We start from the raw sequence: 12387 nt of genomic DNA, 5'->3' as shown, positions 1-12387 counted from the left end.
TATTGGTCTATTTTGAATTAATTAAGGTATCCGACTACTTTTCTTTTCTATAAAATGGTATGGAGTGAACTTTAATAACATTTTCCGATAGAAAGCGTTTCGAAACGGTGAAAGCGATGATAAATTTTGGACTACCTACGTCATTTTCTATGAAAAAGTCATTCTATGTCAAATTTTAAGCAGAATTCATGTAATATTCGAAACACGATTGCAAAAAATTCTAAGAATGAAATGTGTTGTTATCTTCACAGTAGATTTAGCCAGTGATGATGCAGGTTAGGGACCAAAATTTAAAGTATTGTAAGTCAACCTCATAAGTTACACCTAAATCTTTTGAATTTGAAGTACGTGTGAACTTTTGAAATTTAGTTTCACACATTGTGTATAAAATACTGTTATTAGACAAATACATGTGATAGCCCTCAGATTTCAATTTCTAACCTGAAAAATACATTGCAAAATAGTATATTAAAATTTCGTAATGATACAATGAATAGATTTTTAGAAATCTTGTTTCAAACTCAAGTGAAATGTCAAAAATATATTCTACGTTAAACGCTTTTAAAGTATTTATTCATGGATTACTTATATGTAAAAAAAAGGAACACTAGAGTGAACTTAACTTTGGTTCTAATCGACATATAAAAAAACGAAGGCCTGTTTTGGTATTAAAAGAAATGAAGCCTCTTTATTAGATGAGGCTTAATTCTAAATAAAAAAATAATTGCCTCAATAATAGCCTCAATAAAAAATATTCAAAAAGTAAATAGAAATTGATATTTTCTTCCAAAATGACGTTTTAAACGTTGTCGGATACCTTAAATATAATATATAAGGTAAAAACAATCTGAATATTTTTTAAGATAATGAAAAAAAAAAATTGCGAAATATTTTCTTATTAATAACCTTAAAGTTGATCAATTTAAAGTTATATTACATTATCTTTGTAGTTTTCTTATTTGTATTTCAAATTTTTTATTGGTCTCTCTTTTCATTTTTGAGTTATTTAAAAATTGAGTAAACGAAAATTACCTAAATAATAAAATAAAAAGAATTTTTTTCATTTGGTAAATAATAAGAGGAAAAAAAAAATCGAAACTGGGTGTCTTGAAAGGAAACTATCGCCCAGTAGCGCTGCGTCACTGCCGAAGCCACGCCCAAGGTACGCCCACTATTCCATGTTGTCGATTCCAAAAAAGAATAGATACCTTCTCTACAATTTCCATTTACCATCAACCGATATGGGTTTGTATAAATTTCTGATATTTTTGCTCAATTTCAAGTAATCAAAACTAAATTATTAGATATGTTTTTCAATGGTGAAATAACCAAATATATTATTCTAATGCATTTTTAGGTCGTACTTTACCTGTACCAGTCCCGTGTAGGGTGTGTGGTGACAAATCTTACGGGAAACACTACGGTGTTTACTGTTGCGATGGTTGCAGTTGCTTCTTCAAAAGAAGTATTCGAAGAGGTATCGTCTACAACTGTATTGGTGAGTAAATTTTTTGGCTTCAAAGAAAATTTGTCTATGAATGTTCTGAGTTTTCTAGGTATTTTCTTAGGTAAGGATAGTAAGTATTTTGCATTAGATGGTGAAAATAAGTCTTCATGAATTGTCGTGCAATTTTTATGTTAAAATTGTGCTTCTATTTCATCCACTAATTTTTCAAACTGCGTAAATACGAGAACAATAAAATACGGAAGAAGTTATTCTCAAAAACTTGAAAGTAGGTATTTCTTTGGAGATTTGACGTTCCAAAATCAGATGATAATGAAATAAGAATGCAGAATGAATTTCTTTTTTAATTTCAAAGAATATGAAAGTCAAGCATTGATCCTTTATAATGAAGGGGCACAGTTATGAAAATCTGAAATTCACAATTTATGTGGTTCCCAATAATGATTTTCTTAGTTTCGATTTCTAACTTATAAAAATTTTTCTTTGGAAAATTTTGGAGTTCACAAGATCATTCATTCGAGTAAAAGTCTTAAACTAAACAAACTAATTTGGTTACTTCTTTCACATGAAAGAGGGCAATTGAAATAAGAAGTTTTAGGTGGAGGCATGGTAGTCTTTTAGGTTAAATGTTTTTTTCAAAAATTTATAAATATACGCTTAGAATTACCGAATCCATGAAAGAAATTCATTCTATGGTTTAGTTTTGTATTTAATGCAAACTTTTGAAAAACCAGTCCGTCTGCTAAGCCTACAAACTTAGAAACTGAATTATGTTTTAAGTTTTAGAATGTTTCTTATAAGCATGACTGGTTTTAAATTGTTTAGATGTATTATACATTCATTCGATGAATTATTATTCAGTAAATTTACTTTTCTTTGTGTATGACTAGAATAACTCCGACGATTTACACCCAACAAATTAGTGAATTCTGATATGGCATTTTATAGTATTTGAAAATTATTGAACTTCTATCGATACAAGTGCTAAAATACTTCTATTAATCTGTTAAGAATTGCTTTCACATCTTCTCACCTTTCCCGTCTGAGATCCTCAAGTATATAGAGTATGCATTTGGCTAAGACTCACAGAACACAGAGTCTTTAATGAGAGAATAAATAATAATAATTCACATTCAAAGATCTCAGTCAAAAGTTTAAGTATGTATTTCTCGTAGTCCATCTCTAGTCAATAGGACGCTTCTATTATAGTATGTAGTGCCTGTGCTTGTGGTTGAAAATATTTCGCTATCTCAAATATACATTATAAATGACAAGCTCTGGTGTATTCCTGTTTTAAAAATACAGTGTAAAATTTAAAATCTGGACTTCCGAAATTACAGCTAATTCAAATAGCTTCCCCTTGACAATACTTGAACTTTTTTTTTGTTGTTGCTGATTATAGGACCAAAAATGAGTTTTCCCTTTTTAACATTTTCAATTGACGATTTTTCTATTTTATTTCTGCTTTTGTATTCTTATTTCATTCATATTTATTCACTGCGTGCTTTCTACAAGTTTTCTGCTAACGCACAATTATGACGACGATAGTTGCATTTGCCTTGGTAAAAAAATTAAAATCAAACCATGTATGAGCTCAGGTAGGGTACCAAGTTAAAACTTTGTTATTATGGAATGTGAAAGAACTTATATAAAAATCAAAATTCAGAAAGAGCAAAAAAAAAACAAAAAAAAAAACTGAAATGTTCAAATTGGAAGGATACACCCGATCAAACTATGCAAAGATATGAAAACAATTGAGAAATATATTTCGATCCGGATTTTCAATATTAATATTTTGTGAAGGAGTTTCTGAGTTTGGAAAATACCTTTTTTTTGAAAGAGATCGGAATTTTTACTGAATGATAATTGATGGCTTATCTACTCAAAAAGATTCGAATTTTCTGCTACAAAGATCAAACTACGGCTTTTGTAGAAGAATTTTTTTTAAATATTCATTCAGCAGTTTTTATATTAAATTTCTTCCATATATTCACTAGGCTTTCCCACTACGTTCATTCCCATGACAGTCACATATAGCTGCTAGGACGTAGTAGACTTGAACATATAATTTAAAATTGATACCGCGTTGCTGGGCAAATATTTTCATGTCCCAGCAGACTTTCAACCAATTACTCTACTGTCAAGTGGCTATCAAATTTTTTGACGGGTTATTTTGAGATTTCTAGTATTCTCAAGTGTTGAAAATAATTAAAGAAATATGTGCAGTCTGATAATTGTTCTGTTTCGTTAACATCGATCACTAAACCACTCTTATCACACCTAATGGCATTTAGCGATAGATAAAGTTTTATTCTCAGTGGGCCGATACAAAATTATAAAGGAGGCACTTCACAGTACCCTCCGAATAATTTTTGCTAATATATCATATAAATTTTCGTGAACATTTTCGTAGTTGAACCCTGATAAATTGTTTTATTAATTAAATAATCATTTAACTTAAAAATCAAAATTTTTTATTCTTATTAGCACGAGTACAGGTGCTACCATAAGCGGGGAGCACGGAGCGGCCGCATCTGTTGCGATTCTCCAAGTGCGGCTTCACGCTATAGAGTACAATTATTTGTCTCCAAAGTTTTAATTATTTAAATATATTTTTTATAGGTCAATTATTTTTCCGGTGCTCGCATCTTCATTATCAAAAAACTCTTCAATTGGATAAAATAGTGTACCGAATTTGGTTCAACACGAAAAAAAATTATGAAGATACATAAAAGAAAGGGCCAATAAAATATTGACTGCAGTTTTCTCAATTTCTTCGACCGCGAATATTCTCAATTCTTCGACTTCATTATTCTCAATTCCTTCGATTTCACCATTATTAAAAGCACGCCTAAGTTTCTAAAGATTCGGTTGAAGAGTTGGTTGCAAAAAAGTTTTCATTACGATTTCTTAAGTATTCAGAATTTGAATGATTTTGTATAATTTTTTGGCCAAATTGTTCTAATTTTTGTGTGACATTTTCTACATATTTTTCACCACTAAAATTGCAGCTCCTATACTCGCTATCATAGCTTACATCTGTTGCAATCACTTAGAAGTGAAATATTTTGATGCCTAGGTGTTGACATAAAAAAACATGCGTAAATTTTGTTTTTAGATTGCGTAGCAGTCATATTTTTTATACTTCAGACACCATAGTTAAAATTTTAATAGCTTTCGTTTCATGATTGCTGTGCGCATTCGACAAAATGCATTTTGCTAATATTATAGAATGTGATATCGTTAAGCCTATTTGATTTGCTGTACGGTTTTAATTGCAGCAGGAAGTGGTAGTTGCGTCGTTGACAAAGCTCGGCGAAATTGGTGTCCGTTTTGCAGACTACAAAAATGTTTTCGCGTTAATATGAACCGTAACGGTACGTGCTTTTATACTTTCAATGACTATGATAAAAAATAAATCTCCACAAATATATTGTTTTTATCGACTTAATTGATAGTATCTGTTAAACTTTAAGTGTTTTGTTCTCATTTATTATTAGTTATATTTATTATTAACAAATATTATTAACATTTTATTATCAATCACATTTTATATTTTATTGTTTCCTTCCAGCTGTGCAAGAAGAGCGTGGGCCTCGAAGTAATAAGAAGCGTAAAACCAATAGCGAAGGTTCCGAAATATCTCGCTTATCGCGGTCAGAGATGAGAACCGAAACGACTACAGTTAAAAGTTATAGCGTTGCTACATCAAATCTTCATCCGACACCTCAGGTCCAAGATATACAAACAACCGTAGTCCCTTGGTGTGCTGCTGGAGCACCTCCAAGTGCTTTCAGGAGAGTTCTTCCACATCCTTTCAATGTTATTCCATCAAACTTTCCTGATCTACCTTGTTCAGGTTTGTTTAACCACATTTTTTCCTTTCAATTATCATTTAAAATATTGAAGTGATACGATATTGCCCCAATTTCTGTTCTTTAGAAAAAATATTTCTTTTTGTTCTGTAGTCGGTATAAAACACTCTAATCAGATAGTGAATTTAAATGATAATTTAGGAATTTTGTAAAGATGTTCACTTTTCGAATTGTTTTGTTTATAACTCTTTCACTTCTGACGGTACTTCAAAGTACTACTACTTAATGTTTAACCCCGTAACACCTCCAGGGCCACCCTTACCGGACGTATGGCACCGGTGCGAAAATAATAGCGGGAGCGGGGCCAGAGGCATCTTGATGAATCCGGGGCTCTTTAGCCTCGAGTTTTATATATTTTGTGGGAGAGGGGAATCGAAAATTCAGAAAATAAAAATCATGAAAATTCAGAAAATAAAAATCATGAAAATTCAGAAAATAAAAATCATGAAAATTCAGAAAATAAAAATCATGAAAATTCAGAAAATAAAAATCATGAAAATTCAGAATGAATACAAGAAATAATTCCAGAATTGATGAAAATTTAAAATAAATGAAAGAAATAATTCCAGATATTGTTGAACATTGTTGAACATTGTTGAGCTCAGAAAATTATAGAATATTACTTCTTTATAGAAGAAAATGAAAAATTTCAGAATTTATGAAAATAATTATTTTTTTGTAAGTGCGGGTTTCCCAAAACGCGGGGCCTGGTGTGACCGCACCTGTTGTACACCTTTAAGGGTGGCTCTGAACACCCCTTACATACGTTGTTGGGAGTTGGGATTTTGAAGTATGAAAGCTCTACAACTACTTTACGATTACCAGATCACAGCAAAAGTGTGGGGCTACTAGTGTTTTAAATATGACGAAGCTTCATGAATAAAAATTCACTTTCGCGGTCATCATGGTAAGCAGTTACAGTTGCAACTTTGCAGAGGCGTAATACTAAGGAAGTAATTGAGGTGAATGCATAATATATTTTTTCTTACCAATTATTGATCCATATTTCGGTTCATGTCTGTGCATTTCGTTAAAATAACACCTATATTTCAAATACCAAACAAATTTGTGACGGGTACTTATCAGTACATTGTGTGTAAATAATGGTGAACTCAAATTCAATTATAATTTGAATGCGCGGTATTTTTATATTTTTAGAACTAATAAATTAAATCTCGATATAAGGACATTCTGTGGACTAAAAGAAAATCCTAAAAACAATCTGCAATAGGGATTATCGATGCATCGGGAGGCAGACCATCATCATAGTGCACCACCAGATTTATATTGCTGCCGATATATTTTCCGAATCCAAGTTGTTAGTACCACCGTTGATATCTATTTGCGCCCAAAAAAATGAATTAACAGATTAATTAATAAAATTCAATTAGATGCTTCACTTCTTTAAAAGCGTTTACTGTATTACACATTTTTGTATACTATACCTCTCACGAATGTAATGCAACAAATTATGGTTTTCTTTGTAGTAAAATGAACAAATATTCCTGTAACTATGTTATGCAACCATATTTGAATTTGTATTTTTTATTTTTGTTGTAAGCGTAGAGTGTAGCGGTAATTTAAAGTACCACATCAATTAATTTTCTGTTTACTAATTTTTAGAAAAAAGTTATTTTTTGATTTTTAGGGCTTAGTTAGAACTAAAACGACCTACCATAAAGTTTGCATGGTAATTATTTCATTTTTTCATAATGTGGTGCTGAAAGGGTTAGGGAAAAGTTTTTATTAGCCGATACAATCTTTCTAAACTTGTTTCAGGAATAACAGTAATTTACTTAAACTTAATTTCTCTCTAGCACCAGCAATAGGCCAAAGAGAGTTTCTTGCAGGTGGTTCGACTCCACTCGAAGTATTCCGTCAAATCGCCGCCCATATTCTTTTAGTTAGCGTCCGACGAGCTCGGCATAACGATCTTTTTCGAGCCCTGCCCATACCTGATCAATCAGCAATACTTGATGAATGTTGGGCGGAACTGTTTTTGTTGCAAGCTGCTTATTGGCCCGTCGACCTTTTGGCTGTTGCTAAACAATTGGAAACGTCTACGAGTGATAATAAGGTAAGGAACAAACAATGATTTCTTTCATCAAGAATTATATCTCAAACACGAAGTGCATATTGAATGTAATTACTTTTCATTGTCAGGTTATTCATGTATCGTTACTTCCGCATCGGTTTGCATCGAGTGTTATCGAATGCCGTCAGCTCCAATTGGATCTTGTTGAAAGGTCTTTACTGGAAACAATCATTTTAGCTCGGAAAGGTAAGCTAGAACACTTCTGTTAATATAAAATGTGCAATATGAAGATAATTCCGTGATAACTCTATTGAGTTTTTAATACTTAAGAAGAACATGACCCTAGTATGAGATTAGTTCGTAAGTGCAATACAGTTGGTAATATATGTAAAAAAATTGTATATATATATATTTTGGGTAAAAAAATTATAATATAATAAATATGTTAATTTATATGATAAATTAATAAAAATGATAAATACAGGGTGATTCAGAAAAGATGGTAAAAACTTTAAGAGGTGATAGTACACACCAATACGAACAATTGTCATCAAAGAATGCATGGCCTAACATGAAACGCAAACGCGCTAGCGTGTTTGGAAACGACCGCTTCGCAGACGTTATAACGGCGTTAAAATTGAATAAATTATTTTTTAAAAGAACACCAAACACGCAAATGTAACCTGAGGAAGAAAAAGAAACCGTATGCAAATCTGCGTCCCAGTGAACAAAACGCGCGGATACCAGCCCTGTGAAGTTATCCCGTACGTTACAACTGTTAGAACGGTTGCACGCTGGAATAACTTCACAGGGCTGGCGTCCGCGCCTTTTATTCACTGTGACGCATATTTGCATACGGTTTTTTCTTCTTGTCCAAGTTACATTTACATATGGGTGGTGTTCTTTTTCTCCCGATACATTTCAACAGAAATGCCGTTTTAACGTTTGCGGAGCGGCCGTTTCAAAACGTGTTAGCGCGTTTGCGTTTCATGTTAGACCATGCATTCTTTGATGACAATTATTTGTATTGGTGTGCACTATCCCCTCTTAAAGTTTTTCCTAAATCACCCTGTACATGCTCTTTCATATTTAATTAATATGACATAATAACTCGGCAGTTCGTTTGGCTAAAGTAAAAGCGTTGAAAAGTGGAGAAAAAATATACGCGAAAATGGAGCAAAAAATATGTGAAATCTTGAAGCTTACGAGAAAGAATGTTCTTGTTCTTTTACCAGATATTTTCGCACATCTGCCTTGAAAAGTCTCATTCCTTTTTTGAAATTGTAGGTAATCTTATCACATTACTAGAGTATGTGTGCACAATTATTCGTAATATGCAAGTCCCCAACTGGTTCTATGAACATTGAACATTGAAGGACCGGACGCACCCCGCTTCCCATCCGCTTTTGGTTCTATGAAGCAAAATCTCTTAATTTTTAGTTGCAATTAGCTTAATCTTCAAATAGTAATTGTATAATGAATTATAGTGAAACATCGTTATAACGAGAGCTCGCAATCACGGGAAAAACTGTAGTTATAACGAATTTCTCATTGTAAGTGAATTTTTTTTCTCTGCCAAATAACAAAAATTTTAGATTATTCCTGCTTTATCTGGATTTTTAAGAGATTATTTCGTTATAATATTAGCGAATGAACAGGATTGAAATTTTTAAGTTGACTCCTGGCTCACAGCAGTTGGTTCTCTAATAATGTTCTTGGATAGAATTTCGTATTCTCAAAACGATTTAGCCCAGTCCTTCAACATTTTCTCATCGGTGCGAATGCAAGCAAATTTACAAGCCGATGAAAATGGATGAGCGATTTCGCACCGCAGAAATCTAGAAACCGCAGAGGGAAATAATTTGCGCAACTGCAGCCGACTGAAACAAACAAAAATTTATATGCAGGTTGATTCATTGGCGTACGCAAAGGGGAGGTTTTGGGGTTCTAACCCCCCCCCCCTTGAGATAAGATTATCTGAAACCCCCCTCGAGAAAATTCTGCGTACGCCTATGTCTATAATTGCCCTTGCCACGTTTTACTGGCAAACCGTTAGTCCTAAAGCATACTTTCAATTGGAAAAATATCTAATTAACGGGTAGAACTCAGATACGTTATTCATGTTGTAAGGAGTTGTACAATTATTAAAATATAAAAACTAACTTTTTATACGGACACCCTGTCCTCAAAAACCTAAATAGAAAGTTGTTGCCATGTCTCTTCTGAAGCCAACAGAAACAAATTCCACGCTTCTGAAAGCAATATTCACTGAGGTATTTGAATTCAAAAATCAGAGAAAGGTTGGGAAAGAAAAGCATAAACTAATAAACAACGCTTCTTTCCATCGTTTATGGTGTTCTTTCCAAAGTTTTCTCCAGTTTTTGAATTCAAATATCTCGGCTCATATTGCACTTGGAAATATAGAATTATTTTTGTTGGCGTCAAAAGAGGCAGGGCAACAACTTTGTGATTGAGTTTTTGAAGACAGAGTGTCCGTATAAACAGTTAATTTTAATATTTTAATAAGTATAGAACCCCTTCCAAAATTAATGACGTATCTAAGTTCTACGCGTTATATGGATACTTTTTCTAAAAGTAAGTAAGCTTCTAGGATCGACGGTTCACCAGTAAAATACAGATAAGGGAATTATGGAATCCTCTCGTATAGTAGACAGACTTTTAGTTATCAAATCTAAAATTTTAAAAAAAACCCATATTTTTGAATATTTCGACATTTGCAGCGTCTCTGCTAGAATATTTTACACAAATTTACGTGGCTGCAGCATTTCTTCTTGACCTGCCTTAGTTTCCAATGCAATTTCCCTGATTGGTTTTTTATTACTGACATGACTGAACAAGTCCATACACATATAGAAAGTTTAAAAATATATTTTGCTCACCCTGAAACAATACAAATACGACGCCACAACAGGCAAAATGCCCAATGAGGTGGCTGAGAAAAGATGCCCATAAATGCAATGTAGCTCAACAATGATTTTATGGCTACATGAATTGGGTGAGAGTTTTGTGTAGCGGTGGGAGACTTCCTCCACCGGTCCGCGGACCAGCTGTTGAAGAACACGGGTCTAGCCGACCGTCTGAACAATTGAGATTCTCAATTGTTATCTCACTATTCGATTCCGTGGTCTTTATGAACTTGTTATCCTTTCGCTAACCGGAAGGTTTTTTTAAGGTCCAATTTTTCCAAATTTTCGGAAAATATTTTAAACTATAAATTCCGGTCAAATGTGGCCTGGCAGTGAAATATAACAGTGGTTTGTCTCACTATACTACTACGTCCAAGAGGTTCCGAGACATTTTATTACGGAAAAACGAATACAGGTAGAACTTGTTTATCCGGTGTTTCCTTTGACTACCCTGTGCAACTATGCATTTTTGGCATTGTTCATACAAAGATGTAAATGCGGATTGCAAGCCGTTTTTTGTCCTATCCTTCAGTGCCTTCGTATCTGCTCGCTTGACTTCTTTGGAAATCGGGCATAGTTGCCCCTTAAGCAAATTTTTTATCCGAGAAAAAAGAAAAAAGTCAAAAGGCCAGATCAGGAGAATAAGCTGGTTGTTGAAGTATATGATGTTTTGACAGGTAGTCTGGCAGCAGGAGGGACCTGCCAGTCCTTGAATGTCTTCATGATACGGTGAGACGCAAGCAACCAGATCTTTGGAATGAGAAGTCGTGGGTCCATCATGATAATGCGCCTTCTCACAGGTCCCTCCTTGTGTCAGATTACCCGTCAAAACATATAACATAATTGAATATCCGATATTTCAACAATCAGCTTATTCCCCTGATCTTGTCCTATTTGCCGTTTTCCTCAGATTAAAGAATTGGCTTGAGGGGGCAACGATTCTCAAGTTCCGAAGACGTGCAGCGAGCAGCAACGAAGACACTGGACGATGTGACAAAAAGTATGCAATCCGCATTTACATCTTTGTATGAACGATAGCAAAAATGCATAATTGCACAGGGTAGTTACTTCGAAGTAAATACCAAATAAACAGGTTCTACCTATATTCATTCTTCTGTAATTAAATAAGTCTCGGAATTTTTTGAACGTAGTAGTACATGTTTCGTATGTACAGGGTCTTTATAATTAAAGTTCCACTTTGAAATGGCCATAAAAGGAAAACTACTGAACAAAATGTTATCAAACTTGGTAATAGTTTACAGGAGGTCATGGGATTCGATTTTCCGCAAAAAAAAAAAAAATTAAAATATTTAAAAAACTCACCACCAGCGAGGAATGGCGCTGTACGCAATATTATTAAACGAGATAAGACATGAAGACATCGGTTTAAATGTTTTTAATCGTTTCTAAAACAAAACTGTTTGTGGGGTTTTGACGGGATTGAAAAATGCGATGCACCGACACACATGTCCGTAACATTCCTCCTGATATGTCAAGAGCTACTGTTGAGAACGCAGTAAGGTGATTTAACTCTTGCTTTCAGAAAATGGTGTACGCTACATTTTTTAAACATGCTTTGTATCACGTTTTACAAACGATAAAAAAAGTTTTAAACCGATGTCTTCATGTCTTACTTCGTTTAACAATATTGCAGTGCCATTCCCAGCTGGTGGTTTTATTTTTATTTTTTCTGCGAAAAATTGAATCCCATGACCTCCTGTAAACTATTACCAAGGTTGATAACATTTTCTCCAGTAGTTTTCCTTTTATGGCTATTTCAAAGTGGAACTTTAATTATAAAGATCCTGTATACTGGGAAAACAAGAATAAGAAGATACCTTAAAACGTGGTTTTTCTATGCCCATCCTTTATAAAAAGTACATCAGAATAATTTTTATGAACAGTATGTGCCTTGAAAAGTGGTGGTATAATTCATCCTTACTTGAATTCTTGAAGAGAGTAAAACTCACGTTTCTTTTAGAGAATTTTGTTGGAGTTATAGTGAGATTCCCATTACACATCAGGTATTTGACAATCACTCGTAATAGGGAGATTTTCTTTATAAGCCGTACTCGTTGAATCGGA

General features: G+C 33.5%; 1 protein-coding gene across 1 annotated transcript; it reads left to right on the top strand.

Moving 5' to 3' along the window:
* Nucleotides 1-226: 226 nt before the first annotated feature.
* Nucleotides 227-8633, top strand: Hr83 (nuclear hormone receptor 83). The gene is made up of 7 exons (XM_089233891.1): nucleotides 227-275; nucleotides 1358-1498; nucleotides 4747-4842; nucleotides 5040-5324; nucleotides 7158-7417; nucleotides 7504-7621; nucleotides 8494-8633. The coding sequence occupies exons 1-7, from the start codon at nucleotides 227-229 to the stop codon at nucleotides 8631-8633; spliced, it is 1089 nt and encodes a 362-aa protein (XP_089090017.1).
* Nucleotides 8634-12387: the final 3754 nt, after the last annotated feature.

Source organism: Pholcus phalangioides, unplaced genomic scaffold (assembly GCF_987345545.1).
Source record: "Pholcus phalangioides strain wild (caught in Gottingen) unplaced genomic scaffold, Ppha-v1.0 ptg000007l_1, whole genome shotgun sequence".
Taxonomy (NCBI): domain Eukaryota; kingdom Metazoa; phylum Arthropoda; class Arachnida; order Araneae; family Pholcidae; genus Pholcus; species Pholcus phalangioides.
This window is presented reverse-complemented; position numbering and strand designations above follow the sequence as displayed.